The sequence below is a fragment of the Sphaerodactylus townsendi genome, linkage group LG06 (genome assembly GCF_021028975.2).
Source record: "Sphaerodactylus townsendi isolate TG3544 linkage group LG06, MPM_Stown_v2.3, whole genome shotgun sequence".
NCBI classification, from domain to species: domain Eukaryota; kingdom Metazoa; phylum Chordata; class Lepidosauria; order Squamata; family Sphaerodactylidae; genus Sphaerodactylus; species Sphaerodactylus townsendi.
Window position 1 is genome coordinate 75,526,778 of NC_059430.1, and position 20,061 is coordinate 75,546,838.

The 20,061-nt window shown below is 40.1% G+C and overlaps 1 protein-coding gene across 1 annotated transcript; it reads left to right on the forward strand.

Moving 5' to 3' along the window:
* The first annotated feature begins 9,953 nt into the window (after nucleotides 1-9,953).
* LMOD2 (leiomodin 2) lies at nucleotides 9,954-19,593 on the forward strand. Its single transcript, XM_048502344.1, has 3 exons — nucleotides 9,954-10,341; nucleotides 16,014-17,372; nucleotides 19,204-19,593. Exons 1-3 carry the CDS (start codon nucleotides 10,069-10,071, stop codon nucleotides 19,228-19,230), a joined length of 1,659 nt encoding a protein of 552 aa, XP_048358301.1. The 5' UTR covers nucleotides 9,954-10,068; the 3' UTR covers nucleotides 19,231-19,593.
* Nucleotides 19,594-20,061: the final 468 nt, after the last annotated feature.

Consider the following 20,061-nt stretch of genomic DNA (forward strand, 5'->3'; position numbering starts at 1 on the left):
TTTTGCTCTCTTGTAGATTTCTTGCAAAAGCTAACCTTGGTATACATAGGCAACAAAAACCCCAAGTTTGCCTAATCTTTTGCTAAGCCAAGAGTCTGCTTTCACTAACTCCCCCACTTTAGAGGGACAGACTCCCACCATTTTGGGTAACAGCATCATACAACTGTTTATGTACACAGAGGATTGCCCACAAAGGCTGTATCACCATATTCCTGTTCTTCCCCTGCTCTTCACTTGGAAAATCTATACCTGTGGAGGAAAACCTACCACAGAAAGGAAGGACATTTCTCAGAATCTATAGTGGCATGCACTGGTATGTATACTTATCACAGAACAGTGTATATTGTTCATGGGTGCACTGCTTTTTCAGGAGGATTTTGTTCCTCAGCTCTATCACATTCAGTTTCTGATAGATTATAATGAAGTTCATTTCACCAAGTCAGAATTAAAGGAAGGATCATCACTGTCCATAATATGAAAACATGCAAGTTAGATTAAGTGGATGTAGCTGAATGATTCCAGCTTTACAAATGCAGTAAAGTGGTAATGAAGTGGCAGGCTCTGTGGTGGTTGATTGGACTGCCCCACTTCAGACAGCAGGTGGTGGATTCCTACTCTGAGTAGTCCTTTGCATGAAAGAAAGATACCTCCACATAAAATAGTACAACAAAGTTTCTCACCCACCTTGCCACTTCCCCCCCTCACCACATTTTCTATTTGCAGAGAATTTTGAATGAAATGCAGCATTTCAAAAGGTAGTCCTCCAAAATCAACCCGCCCCCCCACGCAGTCTTAAGGGTCTGTACCACTTTAGCATTCTTCTTTCTCATTTCTCTGCCTGTGTGAACCAAACCTAGTATCCAGAAGTGGGATCCAACCAGTTCTCACCATTTCTCTAGAAGTGGTTACTAATTTTTTCTGAGTGCCGAGAAGGGGTTACTAAAGCAACCTCCCTGCCCAATAGGGACTGGAGGTGCATGTGTGCAGCGGTGCCACTGTTTGAATCCCACCACCATCGGAACCTGTTATTAAAATGTTTGGATCCCACCACTGCTAGTATCTCTAAGTAGTACGCTACTTAATCCATGTAAAAATAGCTAAAACTTTAACTGACACATTAAGGTTAATTGCAACTGGAGCAATGCAAAAACACATGAGCAATATGGATGCTTTTGGGGCAGCCACATCTACTAATGTGGCAGTAAAGCGGACATGTACATGAACCTTCATTTAACCTCCAAAATTCTTTTGAATTCTGAATGGGAACAAACCTAACTGGTGAAATTTGTGTAGGAGGTGTGGCTATGCATGCTTTGGGGGTCGGGTTGCACATTGTATTCCCAACAGCGTTCCCTGTACCTCACGTAACTTGTGACTGATTTTGTGAGGGATTTTGTGGTGTTCCCCTTTTACTTTGACTGCAAACATCAATAGTTGGTGTAACAACCAAAGACAGCATTCAGAGGGTACCTATTCTTTTCCCAGTTTGCCACATCCATGTTTGTTTGATTACTGCCATTTCCTGTCAAACCAAGTCTGCAAGATTTTGCATCACAGCAAACCCTCAAAAAGCCAAATTCCAGGGGCTGGTGGGAAAGGTGCACATACTACAGACCTTAACACTTTTATCATACCAGGCTAAACCCCTTGAAAAGGTAATTCCCTATCTAGGAACCATTTCATATTGCCTGGTCATTTTCCCATTTAATTGGGAAAGATGGCTTTAAATAGAATACCAGAAACAGATATATTTGTGAATCTGTGGCTTTTATGATATTGATATTTAGATATGGTACTGTGTTTTTGAAGTGTTCAAATAACCAGCAACCCTTATAACGCCTCTGGAGATTGTTCTCCTCATATTGCAGATCAGTGGCGTAGCTACCACAAGGTTGGGTGGGGACAAATGCCCCGGGTAGGCCCCCATTCAGTCACGTGGGGGTGGAAAATTGCTCCCCACACCTTGAAGGGCAACAAGTATATTTCTATATGATCCTGTTAGCAGAGTAACGAGCAGAATGTAGCTTTGTGCACCACTTTATGATAGGAACAGTTATCTAGCTAAAGACCAGCCTTTTCACCTCAGAAATCATTAAACATAAGAGAGCTTTACTTAAATTGAGAGAGAAACAGACTATATACACAAAATATCACTTATATACATCTATACGTTCACAGTTCATCATTTGGTTACAATTTCAAGCATAGTCTACAATATTAAACATTCCAGTCAGAGCCTTTAAACAGAAAACATCTTTCCTCAGCAACAGTCAGGGAGCAACTGTTTCCAACTATCACCTTTAGAACGTTCATAGAGATCTCCCAAAATTCCATGCTGCTGCATGCAAGCAAGGCTGTAAAATCCAACACACCCCTCCCCCTTCCCCCCTCAGCCAGCCCCGGCCCCACCAGGCCACTCCTTCAGCCAGTGAAGGCTAAAGGCCTAATGGGGCCGCCGTAGGGCACCCCTTGGCCCCACCCCACCAGGCCTAGTGGAGGCTGCAGCCAGGCACCTCTCAGTCCTATCCGCCAGGCCCCACCAGGAGTTGCCATAATTCAGCTGTGATTTGATGGCAAAAGAAAAAAGTATCTAGCATTCTGTTAATCTTTCATAGACAGCGGAAATGCATCAACAGAATAAAATAAGATAATTTATTTACAACTGTCCACCAATTAAAAATAGAACAAAACCCTACCATATGAAATAAATTACAATAAAACTAAAAAAAGGTAAAACCAGGAATTTACAAGGATTGTAAATTGTAGAGGATTAATTCATTGAGGATACAATGAGCCACTGGTAATGACACAGAGATGTTTACAAGAAAAGCTGACTGAGCAAGATGGGTCTGTGGCAGGCAGTAACAACAAGACCCATCTCTGTTGCTCAGATTGGAGAATTAAGAGTGCAGTTATGGGATGGGGAGGTATTGAACATGAACCACCATACACTCCACTCATTCTATGATTGGAGACCCACACAGCATCTGAAAACAAAACAGACTATATTGGCATATCATTCTCAAGGACAAGGTAGTATGCATCATTTTCAGCAACTTATTGGTTTCTAAGGCAAAAGCAGAGTTAGTCTGGCAGCCACATTCAGAAAGCTTGACTCTGAGATAGTATAAAATGAATAAAAACACTAAGCAACTCTAGAAGCACATCAGGAAATTATCCCAGGGCATTCATATTTTCAGCAAAGTTTTTCCAGTTTAGATTATAGGGGGAGGAATCTTGTATTTGAATAAGGCTAGGCCTGGCCATGTGTGCAGATAGCTGTACACAGAACTAGACATATTGCCAAACTAGAGTCCTCAAGGTCAGGAAACGGCATTTGAAGTGCAGAAATTGGCAAAGCTCTGCTCTATTGAGCATAAAAAGGCAGACGGCTATGTTGCTGCTGTGTTTGTCAGGCCAACATGGGAATCTCAAGCTAAACAGAAGAGAAAAACCTGAAGACAAATTTGCAAACACAATAGAGTGAGACCTAGGAAATTAACCTAATGATATTAAATCCCTTTGGGATGCTATGAATCTTAAAAAAATTATTACCATGTTATCCACTTATATAATGTAAACTCAATACAAATTCAGGTTTTTGCTTTTAAAACTTTGCTTTAAGACTTTGCTTTTAATTGATAGTTTTCTGTTAATAAACTTAGATTTTTTAAATTCAGATTCCACTTCTGCTAAAGGAAAGTTTAGTTCTTTCCTTGAAGAAATAATAACATGTAAATAATCAGGTTTTGGGTAGAAATTGCTGTAGATGGCTCTCTGTTTCAGTTGCATACAATGTTCTGATCGGGTTCCTTCAGAATCATCTCAATATCATCCAGATATATACATTAGTAAAATTAAGGATAAGACTTAAAACTGTTTCCCCAAACTCTTCTATATTACATTTTTATGAGTGCAGAGATCATGAGGCCAGCTCACTTGTGGTATCATTGTGAAGTAGTTAGATCTGTGGAAATTTTGAACAATACAAATGTTAAACCATTATAGACCTGATGACCTAATTTCTGGAATGGCTATATTGTGGTACCTTGTTACCTGAAGAATTGCAGCTACCATTGAGACACATGAGAGAATCCAAGTCAAAAATCTTATTCAGAAAGATTCTGCTTTGATGATAGTTTCTCAAATGTAGGTTTAGAGCAAAGGTGCCCTGAATAAGTACACTGCTGTTTCAGGTATGAAGTATTTTAGATAGTTTTTAAATATTTTATATCTGTTGTTTTATCTAATAGTTTTTATTTTGTTGTTACCTGCCTTGGGTCCTGAGATGCTCAGAAGAATTGTGGTAGAAATATTTTTAAGTAAATAAAATGAATAAATAAGTAGCATCATAAAAAATAAAAATTATATAAACAAAAGTTTTGGCTTCAATAGTACTTATTTATAACTAGGATGTAAGATGTATGCATCAAACCTTCATTGGAATGATGTAGTACCGTTTACCTTCAAGACCAGCAACAAACAGTTCTTCAAGTACATCAAAAGCAGGAAGCCAGCTAGGGAAACAGTAGGCCCGTTAGATGATGAAGGAACAAAAGGTGTGCTAAAAGATGACAGGGAGATTGCAGAGAAGCTGAATGAATTCTTTGCATCTGTCTTCACCCAAGAGGAGGTGAGGAAAATTCCTGCACCTGAACCAAGCTTCTTAGGAGGTGAATCCGAGGAACTAGCGAAGATAGTGGTAGACAAAGAAGAGAAGTTCTGGCAGCCATTGATAAACTAAATGCTACCAAATCCCCTGGCCCAGATTGCATTCGTCCAAGAGTTCTTAAAGAGCTCAAGCATGAAATTGCTGATGTTCTCACATTAATATGCAACTTATCCCTGAAATCTGCCTCCATCCCTGAGAGAACTGGAAGATGGCCAATGTCACACCAATCTTTAAGAAAGGATCTAGGGGGGGACCTGGGAAATTACAGGCCAAGTCAGTTTGACATCTGTTCCTGGTAAATTAGTAGAATCTATCATTAAAGAGATAAAAATTATAAAACATGTAGTAAAGCAAGACCTGCTGAGGAAGAGTCAGCATGGCTTTTGTAGAGAGCAAGTCCCTGTCTTACAAACTTACTAGAGTTCTTTTGAGGGGTATGTAAACAGACATGTTGATAAGGGGGGGGAACCAGTGGACATTGTCTACTTGGATTTCCAAAAGGCTTTTGACAAAGTTCCTCACCAGAGACTGTTGAAAGAAAACTCAGCAATAGAGAAGGGAATAAAGGGGGAAGTCCTCCTATGGATTAAAAACTGGTTGAGGAACAGGGAAACAAAGGGTGGAGTATAAATGGGAAGTTCTCACAGTGGAGAGAGATGTAGGGAGTGGTGTCCCCAAGGATCCGTATTGGGACCAGTGCTCTTTAACTTATTCATATATCAACTGGAAGTAGGGGTGGGTAGTGTGGTGGCCAAGTTTGCAGATGATACCAAATTATGTAGGGTGGTGAGAACCACAAAAGGATTGCGAAGAGCTCCAAGCGGACCTTGATAAATTAGGTGAGTGGGCTAAGAAATGGCAAATGCAGTTCAATGTAGCAAAATGTAAAGTGATGCACATAGGGGCAAAAAATCCAGACTTCACATACACGCTACAGGGGTCAGTGCTATCAGTCACAGACCAGGAAAGGGATTTAGGCGTCTTAGTTGACAGTTCCATGGGAATGTCAACTCAATGCATGGCAGCTGTGAAAAAGGCAAACTCTATGCTGGGGATAATTAGGAAAGGAATTGAGAATAAAACTGCAAGGATTGTCATGCCCTTATATAAAGCCGTGGTGGGACCGCACTTGGAGTACTGTGTTCAGTTCTGGTCGCCACATCTCAAAAACGATATCGAAGAGATAGAAAAAGTGCAGAGAAGGGCAACGAGGATGATTGAAGGATTGGAGCACCTTCCTTATGAGGAGAGGCTGCAGCATTTGGGACTCTTTAGTTTGGAGAGGAGACATCTGAGGGGGGATATGACTGAAGTCTATAAAATTATGCATGGGGTAGAAAATGTTGGCAGAGAGAAATTTTTCTCTCTTTCTTACAATACTAGACCAGGTGCTCAGGAGCAGCAGCAGGAGAAGGCCATTGCTTTCACATCCTGCATGTGAGCTCCCAAAGGCACCTGGTGGGGCACTGTGAGTAGCAGAATGCTGGACTAGATGGACTCTGGTCTGATCCAGCAGGCTAGTTCTTATGTTCTTATGTTCTTATCCATGGACACAAGGCCACTCTTCTTTTAACATTGCCTGAAGTATACATTGATTGTATAAGCAATATACTTACGATTAGTTCTCACAATACAGTTTGTTTTATGTGCAAAGTGTCCTGTAGATTGTCAGAAACCTTTTCCAGCAACTATGACCACAAGAACTCCTGCCTTGATTGCTCAATTCACAAATTATATTTATTCATATCACTAAAGTTATTTACTCTATCTTGTGTGTAGATTTGTCCCCCACCCTGTTTAACATCTGCATTAAACTTCTGGGAGAGATCTAGGCCAAAAATGCAGCAGCCAGGCTATTTGGCAGGGAGGTTTACATAGATCACCTCTCCTCTTTGCTGAAGGAACTACACTGGCTACCCATCTATGTCTGGCAAAGTTCAAAGTGCTAGTTTTTACATTCTCTCTTGGTCCTGTCTTCAGAGGTGAGGCAGACGTCAACTACCAACAGGACATATGAGTGGTGGCACCTCACCTTTGGAACTCCCTCTTGAGTCTTGCCTGGTACCCGTTTTACATTTCTTTAGGCACTAGGCCAAAGCATTTCTCTGTATGCAGGTCTACAACTAAGGTTTTTATCTTTTTCCGTAGTTTAATGCGTGCTCTGACTCTGAGGACTGTTTTATCAATATCGTGATTGTTTTATTGACTTGTTTTGTTTTATTGTGTTAGCTTTGAATCACCTTGATCTGATTTTGGACAGGCAGCATGCAAAGACTCTAAAAAATAAACAAAATGAGTCAAGTATCTTGTGTGAACTAACCCTAAGGTAACTGCTATTATTGTCTTCATCCAGCTGTATCCGTTTTCCAGCTCAATTGGGAACCAGGGTTCCTGACATCACAACTGGTTGTGCAGAGATCAATGACCCATTGGGGTTCAGAACCAAAGACTAGTTTGGACTTTAGTAAAAAGAAAATGCCTACCACCAGTTTTTACAGACTGGCAATCAATATGAGGCAGAGAAATATCAATCAATCAATCACAAGCCTTTATTGGCATAAAATAAACATACAAAATCAGCATACAAAATTTGCCCATTATTGCTCACAATTATAGACACTGGTACTAAAATACTAAATACTAAAATATATACATGGTCCTTCTGTAACTATAGGACATTCCTTCAGCTAAGTTAACTCACTTAAACGTCATCGGATACTGACAGAAGCTAGAAAAATTACTGCTGGCTATATGTGGTCATAATACATAGACTTTGGTTGGTATTCATCTAGACTTACGTCTATTATTGTTAGCAGAAATTTTGCTACATTCTCACACACTGTGGGATCCATGTTGTTCAAAAGCATAGGTATCTTAAGAGCATCAGTTAGGGCAGAGAAATATACTTAGGCTACAGCATAACAGAGAATTAAGTACATATAAATCCATGAGCACAAAACTTTCTGTTGGCAATGTGGAACAGGATTTCTTTTGGATTTGGCCCATGTTATCCTTTTATTTTTGTGCTTTAATAAAACTGAATGCACAATTTTTCAGAAACACAGTGCAAATTCATTTGGTAGGTTTTTGGGGCTCTTTGGCACAAACCAAAGAGGCTGGGTGACTGGATCACATCTGACTGACACCTTTGAACACAAGAAGTTCAACTGTTCCAACAAAATTAGCAGTATTAATATCCATTTAACTACCAGTATGTGCAATAACTAATTTGCAATGCTCTGAAAGTGTCAGAGAAACACTAAGCAATCTATCTTTTTTTCACAGTTGTTCCAGTACTGCTGAAAAAGAAGTCTACATTGACTTGGTTGACTATAATAGGACATTTTCAGGTTATTTCGTTGAAGAATGAAATATACCAAAGAGTACACATAAACCATTATTTATTTATTTATCGGTTTATCTATTATTGATTGATTGATCTATTTATTTATTTATTTTTCAATTTAAAACCTGCTCTTCCCCACAGGGCTCAGAGCACTGATAAAAACAATACAAAACAGAACAATCATAAAAAACATAAACACCACAAAAAAGCTTAAAATGTTAACAGTAGATGGCACCATCCCATACCCTTATATGTCCCCGGGAGGCCACAAATGACAAATTAATTCTGTTCAGACCCAGCTGGCCAGATGTAAAAGCCTGGCAGAACAACTCTGTTTTACAGGCCCTGCGGAAACCATTCAAGTCCCACAGGTCCCTGAATTCACTGGGGAGCTTGTTCCACCAGGTAGGTGCCAAGGCCATAAAGGTCCTGTCCCTCGTGGTGGTCAGCCAGATATCTTTTGGGCCAGGGACCATCAGCAGATTGTCCTCCAACAGAGGGATCTTAACAGGAGCGATAAGGGGAGAGGCAGTCCCACAGGTATGCACTCCTATATATTAGGGACAGATATGTAAAACTTGCAGAAATTTGGGAGACATTAAAAAGTTTTTTTTAACTTTTTTGGTAATGAATGTGGATATACCCCAGGATGTGGTGATAGCTGAGAAGTTGGAAGGCTTTAAGAGGAGGTGGGTATGTTAATGGAGGATAGAGCTATCATGGCTACTAGTCAAAATGGATACTAGTCATGATGCATCCCTAATTAATAAAGTAAAATAGCTGCAAATGCTGCAGCCACACTATCTTAGCACATTTCACTTGTTCCAAAAGAAAAACAAATGTTTTGATGGAGTTTTTCAGTACTCCCCAAACATTCTCAAATTTTCTATCAGGATTTTTTAAAAGTCTCAGACTGTTGCTAGCTATTTTGAGTGGACAAAAGCATTTGACTAATTTCAAAGAAAAATATTTTATTGGAGTTATCCTCCAATTTTTCACTGGAAAAAAATCAAAAATTTTCAGGAAAAAGAAATTGTTTTCCCTGAATTATTCCTTTTTTTTCCTTCAGGACCTCACATCTCTACTGTTTGTGGGAGGGGCAGGATTATCAAAAACTGTGGCTACTGAGAGAAACGTTTAATATCTTAATGCTAATTAGCATAATAGCGTAGTAAATATGTACATTGGTATTTAATGTGTCCCTGGAAAGTACTATTTTCGCAAACCACATTGAGCACAGTCAGGTTTCAGTGCCACACTCACACTATGCTATGTTCAAAGGAAGGATATCAAGATTCAAAATATTTAGAAAGTTAGTATTGCAGCTGAACTCACATTTTCTTTTGAAGACAGAGTTCTGTAATTAGCTTCTGTGTGCAATATTAAACACAGCTGACATCACCTGAGTGGTCTATTCCACAATCGTGAGGCATGCTGATCATCCCAGCCTCATATTACATTCCTAAACATAACAACGCTTCAGCCAGATGAAATGACGGCTCCTCTCCAACCATTCCCCCCTTCAATAATCATAAAATTGAGGGGTCTTTCTCTGAACTGCTGGGAAAGCCCCTTTCTCTCTCCTCAGCCCTCTCTCCCCAACCCCATTCCCTTTAGAATGATACAAATCCTACCAAAAGTAAATGTTTTTTGATTGCTTTCTAATGTTTGGTGAAGTCAAGATCTTGGGGAAAATACTTGCTTAATTGCCTGTCCTTCAAGTGCCTAGAGAAGTACACATTTCCCTAATGTTGGGCTATGCTTAATATGGTCATGGCCAGTAGGTCAATAATCCTTGAGTTTAAGAGACGTACAGACACTGGTGTTGGGACATTCTTTCTGTTCAACAGTCTTGCTGACGTCTGATGCTTAAAACAGAGCATGCTTTCATCCTTCCGTACATTGTTGCAACCCCCTAGGAATACTTTTTAAAGGGTGCCGCAGCAACACAGGGAAACAGTTGCTGACCAGACACAGAGTACTTGGCTCAGCTTTCGTGAATGCTGCCTTTTTATTTCAGCTATATCCCTGTCTGACAAAACAAGGGACCATGTCTGCCTTTGGCTACAGACGAGAGCTTAGTAAATATGAAGACCTAGATGAAGATGAACTCCTTGCTTCTCTAACTGATGAGGAATTGAAGGAGTTGGAGAGGGAACTGGAGGACATTGAGCCTGATCGGAACCTTCCAGTGGGCCAGAGGCAAAAAAGCCTCACAGAGAAAACTCCAACTGGAACATTCAGCCGGGAAGCACTGATGGCCTACTGGGAAAGGGAGACCAGGAAACTTCTAGAAAAAGAGAGGATGGGGGCATGCGAAAAGGTAGGGGAGCAAATGTATTAACTAGGTTGCAGAAATACATCCTCTCATTCTTTTTGTGCCTGAATGTTTACTATCACACTAAAAAGCAAATTAATCAAGGATAGCTTGTTTGCACAAGTGTGAATGTGGTAGAATTACTGTGAAATCCTCTCATCTTTAGGAGAGCTAATATTCACATTCAGAGGACAGAATGTGTCTGGACTGCCTATGAAGACTGCATTTCATGTTTTTAGAAAATCCTGCTTGCGCAAAATTATCACATGTAGCAGAGGGATTAGACCAAAACCTGTCTCCCCATGTATTACATGCAAGGTCGTATTTTTAAATATAACAGTTTAATAACATAATCCTTATTTACAGTCTGAAGTGGTGGCAGAATCCCAAAGGACTATCATGCAATTTTGCTGAGCCTATAGCCCTTACTTCGGTACAGCATTTTTTGTAAAACACACATTCAAAAGTTCTAGACAGCAGCACATCTAACTCTTTCCCTGTGGAAATTGTTGTTTTCTTGAATGAAATTTTATTACAAACTGCTTGTTGAAATCAGTTTCAGAAGAAGTTTGCTATAGAACACAGGGGGCAGAGAGGGGAAAGAGTGCTGTTAGGATGTGATTCTGCCTGGTTTAAGAATTTTTATTTATTCCCTGCTTCCTCCACCACCACCACCACCACCCCCCCCCCACCAGACACCCAAAGTACCTCCAAATACTGTTCTCATTACCTCTATCAAATACACACTAAATTAACCTTGTAAGGAAGGTTTGTCTGAGTGGCCCCGGGTTTCCCAGCTCCTAGTTTGAAACTCTAACCACTACATTATGCAGGCTGTCTACAAAACACATTTGTGTTGTGTTGATTTCACTAAGTCAGATATGCTAAAAGCTCTGCCACTGAAATCAATAAAATACTTATCTTTGACATGATGGGGCCCATAGATAGTGCAAAAAAACTATTGTACCCTCAAAGGGAAACATTTGCACTTCAGCCCCTGAACAGGATCCAGAGATTTATGCGACCTCTTTTTGAGACAGCCACACCCCTAAAGATGCTTATGAAATTCAGAGAATGTTTGGCCTGGTGTGTGCACACCCATAAGCCCTTATGCATGGTCAAGATGCCATTTATTCATTCCCTGTTATCTGTCAGACAACCAAAGGAGATTAATATTAATCTATTTGTCTTGATTTTGAACCCATTCTTGTTTGGGACAGGTATAATGCTTCCAATCTCTAAACATGAACTTCAAGCACCCTTTCCACATCAGATTTTAAATTAGAAATAAAATAAATATACTATTTTTGGAACCCATTTTTTTTACTTAAAAGTAAATACATAAACAAATCAGTATTAGACCATATGTTACATGTTTCCTTACGACTATTTGTCCTCTCTTATGGGTGAATTCTTAAAGTTGTGTAGAGATTCTGATGAGTTAAGTCTTCTGTTCCTCTAACAAAAGAAACGTTTTAAAACTACTAATAGGAATAAATTAGAAAGAGATTAAAATGAAGGCAGTAAGAAGAGTATCTTGATCACAAAATGCCTGCATGAAAAAGATTGGGTAGTCCTGTCACATTTAGCCTGCTAAGTATGGTTAGTCCTGGTTAGTAATTGGATGGGAGACCACCAAGGAAGGCCAGGCATTGCTGGGTGGAAGGCAATGGCAACCACCTTCCCTAATCTCTTGTCATGAAAACCGCATGATGCTGGGGTTGCCATGTAACTTGAAGGCACACAATCATCATCATCATCATCATCATCATCATCATCATCATCATCATCATCATTTACTTGAGAGTAGGAATTATTTCTGTTTCACATAGTTATAGATAACAATCAGTAACTTGCTTGAGCCCACCCTTCAAGTCCAGGTCTCAGCATGGATTCTCTCTCATTTTTTCCATTAGGGCCAAGCCCACCCAAAAAACTGTTTAAGGTACCACAGTGAGGAGGCCACTGGTGCACTGCAGGGGCTTGGCCTAGCTATCAGTGGCATACAAGGGGACTGCCATCATTCCCTGAACCCATAGAGGCATTGTTCAGAGGCTTGGGATGGTCCTGCTGGTAGAGGTATAGGCCCAGGAAGCAATGCTTTGGACAACAAAAGACCTTGTTGTAAATGTAAAATGCTTCACAAAATAACAGCATGTGATTTTCTAAAATACCTCCACCTTTACTGCAATTAAGGCATTCTAAATCTATATACCAAAGGATCGTTGATATATTTGCTTGAGTTTAATTTAAAAGCCTGTGTCACAAGTGCATATGCTATTTACCAGCTCACTTTGGTTCTCAGGGAGTTTTCAGAGGGGAGATGGATTTGAGTGGATTCACAAATGGAAGATAAGACTAAATGAAAAATGGCACATGACAGTCACATAACTTCATAGGTTCATGATCTCTTATGTATGTTTGCCTCTTTTGTAAACGTAACACACTTGTTTTTACAGCAAACTGAGCATACACACACACAGCACTGAAGAGTGAATACTGAATTCCTAACAGTCTACAGATTGTAGTGCTATATATATACCACAGCACTGATACAGCCACATCCTCTATCCGTGTAAAGCAGCACCAGGACATTATCTCACTTCTTGGTTGGCTCTTATCAGAACTCTGCTGAAGGTATTTATCCAGGCACAGCACTCAGGGTGTTGGTATGCCATCAGTCAAAGTATTAATATAGTGCTTGTCATACATCACTCTCTCCAAAGGGGTAAGGGCAAAACAACAGCATGAGTTTTCTAACACAATACAATGATAATGATTCTAGAAGGCTGCAAAGCTGTGCTTTATTGCCATGTACCTGCATAGCAACAATTGGCACCTGAAACTGGAAGGATCCCTGGGAGCATGTGCTTTGCATGCAGCAGGTCTGAGGGTCAATTCCCCGCATTTTCAGTGAAAAAAAAAATCAGGCAATAAGCAAGATGAAAGACCTCTGCCTTGGTCTCTGGAGAGTTGCTGCCAACCACAGGTCTATGAGTACTGATCTTTGATAAACCACGGTTCTGACTCAGTATAAGGCAGCTTCATGTGTCTGTGTATTTTTTAAAAAAGCACAGGGTCCATTAGAACATAAGAACATAAGAAAGAGCCTGCTGGATCAGACCAGAGTCCATCTAGTCCAGCACTCTGGCCAACCAGGTGCCTTTGGGAGCTCACATGCAGGAGGTGAAAGCAATGGCCTTCTGCTGCTGTTATTCCGGAGCACCTGGTCTGCTAAGGCATTTGCAACCTCAAATCAAGAAGGATCAAGATTGGTAGCCAGAGATCGACTTCTCCATAAATCTGTCCAAGCCCCTTTTAAAGCTATCCAGGTTAGTGGCCATCACCACCTCCTGTGGCAGCATATTCCAAACACCAATCACACGTTGCGTGAAGAAATGTTTCCTTTTATTAGTCCTAATTCTTCCCCCCAGCATTTTCAATGTATGCCCCCTGGTTCTAGTATTGTGAGAAAGAGAAAAATTTCTCTCTGTCAACATTTTCTACCCCATGCATAATTTTATAGACTTCAGTCATATCCCCCCTCAGACGTCTCCTCTCCAAACTAGAGTCCCAAATGCTTCAAACCGTTCTTCAACTGTGTCAAAACTGGAGGTTGCTTGACACTTCTATGACCTCTATTGTTTTAATTTTAGTAGCAAACATTTAGGGCATGATCCACGTACTCTGTGGGAATGGATACCCTTGCAGTGGCATATCGTCTATGGGGACAAGGGGTACCCAATGTCCCCAGGCGCACGCCATCTGGTCATGTGGGAGGCACAAAATCAGCCCTCCACAGTCATCCTCCCCATGGAGGCACCAAACAATGTAGGCATAGAATTATATTTTCAAGCTCCTGGTGCCCCCAAGAGCTTCACCCCGCCCCTCCCAGCCCCCAGGAGGGCAGAACATCCCAACCCCACCCACCTGCACAGCATGCAATGTGCAATTGGGCCTCCCTCAGCCCCACCCCCTGGCCGGCCTGGAGATCCAGGCCTAGAGATCCAGGCCTAGTCGTGCCTTGAACTGTCGTTTCAAGTTATGGTGAGCATTTCAACAATAACTTGAAAAGATAGTCTAGGGTAGAACTGGGTCTGCTAAAAGCAGGGAGACGGGGTCATGTTCCTGATCTCCAAGGTCAGTGCCTTAGACTATTTTCAAGACATTTCAACAAACATATCCACTCATGGGTATGTTGTTGAAATGTCTTGAAAACATAGTCCAAGGCACTGACCTTGGAGATCAGGAATGTGGCCCCGTCTTCCTTTCTTTTAGCAGACCCAGTTCTACCTTGGACTATCTTTTCAAGTTATTGTTGAAATGCTCACCATAACTTGAAACGACAGTTCAAGGCACGACTAAGCCTGATAGAAGTAATGAGATAAGGCTATGTCCTGGATCTCCAGACCAGCCAGAGGGAGGGGCTGAGGAAGGGCCAACTGCACATTGCACACTGTGCAGGTGGGTGGGGCTAGGATAGTCTGCTCTCCTGGGAGAGGAGGGGGGTGCCTGGAGGAGGTTTTGTCTCCAGGCGCTGTTTGGACACCATACGTTTCTGAACCCTGCTTATGGAGCTGCAGTCAGTGAAATGGACCATCTTGGGAAATGGGAAGTCATTGCACGCTTCTCATCCCCCATCTGGTGTCATTTTTTTGTGTTGAGTCATTATGGACAAGGGAGACTTGTGGTTAATAGCTACCCATTTGTAAATGTTTCACACATCTTCATGCAATGATACATGACTGTCAGAGTTTGGGTGCATTCTCCATTTATCAACTCACATTAAGGCAGATGTATACAAATTATTCTATATACATACCTCTCTGCCATCTGCATGCAAGAAAGCCTGTTCTGTAAATGGCAGTACAAAATATCATACCTGATGCAAGAGACTCTTTTGCTGCAGGAAGAGTCTATTCAATGAGAGGAAGATACCTTTTTGCCAAAGAAAGATGTTAGTGGAACATCTTAAGCCTTCGGCTCTTTACAGCCATCCTCACTTTGTATACTCTGGCAAATCCTCAACCGTATGTGGGTGGCAGTTCTTTGAAAGGTGAATTAGGAAGTCCTGGTGAAACCACTCAGGTATGAAACTCATTGGGTGATCTTGGGCCAGTCTTTATATTTCAACCTAATCTACAAACACGGGGTTGTTGTGAGGATAAAAGGTAGGTATTATGTGCCCTGAAGACTTTAGCAAAAGAAGAGAATAAAAATAAGATATTTCTGCAGAAGAACAGCATATACCTTTTTGTGTACCCATTTGCTTTTTTACACCCCAGAAAGGGGTCCATATGCTTGCAGGCCAAGGCCTGGAGACAGGCAATTTAGAAGTATTTTCAATTAAATAAATATCCAATAAATGCTAGCATTCTCAGTGATAGCTGTGAAAATAATTAGATTTTCAAGTGCAACATACTGTAGACTTTGGGGGAAATGTGATATTTCTAAAATATTTCTTTGGGGAAAATGTGATATTTCTAAAATAAAAGTGATTTCTTAGGGGAAGGTATTTGGATTTCACAACATGAATGAGTAACAGTGGTACAATTTTAGCTTAACAAACTAATAAATTTGAGAGGGGCTTAATGATGTTCATTAGAACCAAGTTGAAAGACATTTTATGTAGTTTATGATATTTCTTAATTAATTTTTGATGTTTCATTCCTATTTAGGAGTCTAAAAATGAAGATGATAACACATCAGATGAAATTGATGAAGACGATTTTACAGGAAGTAACAGTGAATTTTCTGAGGAGGCTTACACTGAAGAAGATGAGGAAGAAGTGGCAGAAGAGGAAGAAGGGGAGGAGGATGAGGAAGAGGAAGAAAGTAGTGCAGATGAAGAAGAAAAGGAAATTGCTGCAGTATGTCAAAGGACTACAAATTGTGAAAGCAGCAAGAGTTCAGACAAAATTAAACAAAGAAAATGTGAAAGCAAGAAAGACAGTGAAGTAATTACTAATGGTCATAGTGAAAAGGGCACAGAAGATGGGAGCTGCAGAACAGGTGCCATTCACCCGTGTGGAAATCCCACAGTGATTGAGGATGCTCTGGAGAAAATTAGGAACAATGACCCTGACACTACAGAAGTCAATTTAAACAATATTGAGAACATTACCACCCAGATGCTGACCCACTTTGCTCAGGCCCTCAGAAACAACACTGCAGTCAAAACTTTCACGCTGTCCAATACCCATGCAGATGACAATGTTGCAATGGCTATTGCTGGGATGCTAAAAGTGAATCAACATATATCAAGTCTGAATCTAGATTCCAATTTTATCACAGGCAAAGGGATACTAGCTATTATGAGGGCTTTACAGTCTAATAAGGTTTTGACAGAATTACGGTTTCACAACCAAAGACATATAATGGGCAGTCAGGTGGAAATGGACATTGCTAAACTTATGAAGGACAATACTACATTGGTGAAGCTAGGCTATCACTTTGAGCTTGCTGGACCAAGAATGAGTATGACAAGCATGCTGACAAGAAATATGGATAAACAAAGGCAGAAACGGATGCAGGAACAAAGACAAGAGTCCAACTGGGATGGAGCAATCAACCCAAAGACCAAAGCTTTGCAAAAAGGAACTCCTGGCTCTTCACCTTATTCATCTCCTCGGAGTTCACCATGGTCCTCTCCAAAGCTTTCTAAAAAGATTCCATCTGTTAAAAACCAATCACCATCTCCTCCACCCCCACCGCCACCCCCTCCACCGCCACCCCCACCCCCTTCTCAAATTGTCCCAGAGAAAAAGGCACCAACCAGGAATATTGCAGAAGTTATCAAACAGCAGGAGAGTTCCCAAAAAGCTGTACACAGTAAACAGAGAAAGAAAAAAGGAAAGAAGAGCAAAAAATATGAGAATGAGATCTTGCAAGAAATAAAAAATTCCTTAAAATCAATCCCAGATAAGAAATCAGAAGAAGGTTCACGCCCTTCTACTCGACCTCCTACCCCACAGAGATCTGTTCATGGTGACCTCATGGAAGCAATCAGAGCAAGTAGTGTAAAACAGTTAAGAAGGGTAAGTTTTTTAAGCTGTTTTAGGTTTACAGGCTAGTTGTGTCTCAAAAACTTGACACTGACTAAAGAGGAGTATTGCTGCCTCCGCCTGACAGTCTTAATCAGATTTGTTACAACGGTTTAACATGACTACACCTCTGGAATCATAATAACAAAGTTAAACTTTTTAGATGTGCAGGATAAAGATGTTTGAATATTGTAACATGAAATATTTAGAACATATTCATTGCTATAAACTGTAGAATGAGCATTTCTGATTACATTTTTCTTTAAATATAAAATGTGTGAGATTCTCCTTGTTGGTGTTATGGTATCATTAGAGATCTCTGATGACTGAATTCAAAACACCACCATTAACTAACTGAAAAGAAAGAGAAAGAGAAATACATAATTCATAAGCATTAGTGAGATAGCCAATGTAATGGTTAGAACCCTGGATTAGAACTGGGATTAGGACTGGGAACAGGGGAACTGTGTTCAAATGCTAACTGAATTAAGCCCCTCACTAGGTAAACTTGGGCTAATCACTCCCTTCCAGTCTAACCTATATGAAAAGGCTCATTGTGAGAGTAAAATGGAGGGCGAGAACAACCATCTATGCCATTTTGAGTGCCTTAGAGGAGAGACAGGAGAAATGCAGTGACGTGCAAACATTCAGACAGTAGGATATAAACTTTATTTATTTTATTACATTTCTATACCCACCTCCCCTTCCAGATTCAGGGCAGTATACAACAAAGCAAAACTGATAGGCTTTTAAAAAATAAAGACGCTTCCAAGAAGCCCTCAAAAGATATGTAGCAATTTGATGTTTTGGAATAAATTTGAAAAAGAAATGAAATATTTGTATAAAACTCTTGTAGTCTAATATGTATTTCTTAGAAGCATAAGAGAGTGCAAATATATATATATATATATATATATATATATATATATATATATATATATATATATATATATATATATATATATATATATATATATATATATATATATATATATATATATATATATGGAGGAGAGAGAGAGAGATAAATATAGATATATAGAGATAGAGATAGAGATAGAGATAGATAGATAGATAGATAGATAGATAGATAGATAGATAGATAGATAGATAGATAGATAGATTTATCGATCGATCGATCCCAGATATATATAGATATATAGATATATCCCAGATATATATATCTGGGAGACAGATAAAATAGCTTTCCTTTTATGTTTGTATGGGTAAAGAAAAGTGTAGAAATTAAGATCCAAACCTACGTCAAGTTTAAGATGCTTGAAGTACTGCTATTCCCAATTGTAACTTAGTAAAGTTTAGAAATATTTTGCATTTAGAGGCCTCACATAAAATCTGAGCCCCTACACTAGTGATCCCCAATGTGGTGCCTAGGAGGCACTATAGAGCCCACTATCACCTTTCCTAGTGCCCACCAAGTGTTTTTAGAAAGTGAACACGGCAAGGTTGGTTTTTTGCCCAGCAAGGCTACTGATGGACAGTGCACATTTTTAAAACATTGCTTTGACGGCAGCTGTCACCACAGCACAAGAATCTTCACTGTGTGGCAGAAGGTAAGCCCAGTGGCAATTTTGTGGTTGGCTCAGCCTACCGTGGCACCCATTTTGTGGCTGTGGCTATGCCTACCCCACTGTACTGGAATTCTAAAGACTCAAAAAGGTACCCTTTCCCTAAACTGTAGCTTAATTAGCTAGTGCATAAATCCAGCTCTGCAAATGCAGGATTACTCATTATGATAACCATGCATAATCTGATATCCCACCACCACTAATAGCACTGATTTCATAGAAGAACATTTTTTTTCCAGGTGGAAATCCCAGAAGCTCTACGATAAAACGTGAAGAAAGGAAAGAGAATAAGGACAGGACTGTGATGATTAGACAAAGGTACTGAATTGATCTACGGTGGTCAATAGACTAACGTAAATCGCTTCAGAAGGGTATACTTAGGCTTTAAATATCTGAAGACTTACTAAATGTTAAGAATGAATCAGCATTTTAATTTGTAAATATGGAGATGAACTTTTTTATTTAATGAGATTTCTAAAGGAGAAATGGTTAATTTAGATATTCTTGTTGATCTCATGTAGTACTTTACAGGCCATGTTCTTTATATGGAGAAGCAGTTATTCAATGACCTGTAGTTTTGTCTACTTCATGAATATGCAATAAAGATGGTTTGAGTTTCAGTGACAAAACAATGTTTGTTCTCCATTTTATACCCATAATCTTTACAAAAGACTTCTAAAAAAGGACCAAGGTTGGCAACCCTGATGACACTGAAAGATTCTTCATGTATTTGGGATTTTTATAGGGAATTCATCTTGCAAAATGTTCATATGGGAAAAAAAGTGCAGTGGTAGATGTAGATGGTGGCTGCTAACAGAGGCGTAGGGGGAGGGGTGCATGACGCACTGGGTGTGCACCCCTGTGGGGGTGTGGTGAGGGTGTGTCGGGGGCATTCTGGGGTGGGGCGGAGGCGGAGGACGTACCAGTGTACCAGGCGCTTTCCCCCCTTGCTACGCCTCTGGCTGCTAATTACATGGATTGCCCTTATTTCTTTTTAAAAAATGCTTTAATCATTTCTAGGGTATCATTCCCCTTATTGTGTTTAGTCAGAGCCCTTTGGGGGTGAGCGGTATAAAAGTTTAATAAATAAACAAACA

Bases quoted from the DNA above. Each gene is read 5' to 3' on its own strand.
- LMOD2 (XM_048502344.1), top strand. From the start codon at position 10,069: ATGTCTGCCTTTGGCTACAGACGAGAGCTTAGTAAATATGAAGACCTA. The intron at 10,342-16,013 runs GTAGGGGAGCAA...ATTCCTATTTAG, and splicing joins GGATGGGGGCATGCGAAAAG to GAGTCTAAAAATGAAGATGA. The intron at 17,373-19,203 runs GTAAGTTTTTTA...TTTTTTTTCCAG, and splicing joins GTGTAAAACAGTTAAGAAGG to GTGGAAATCCCAGAAGCTCT.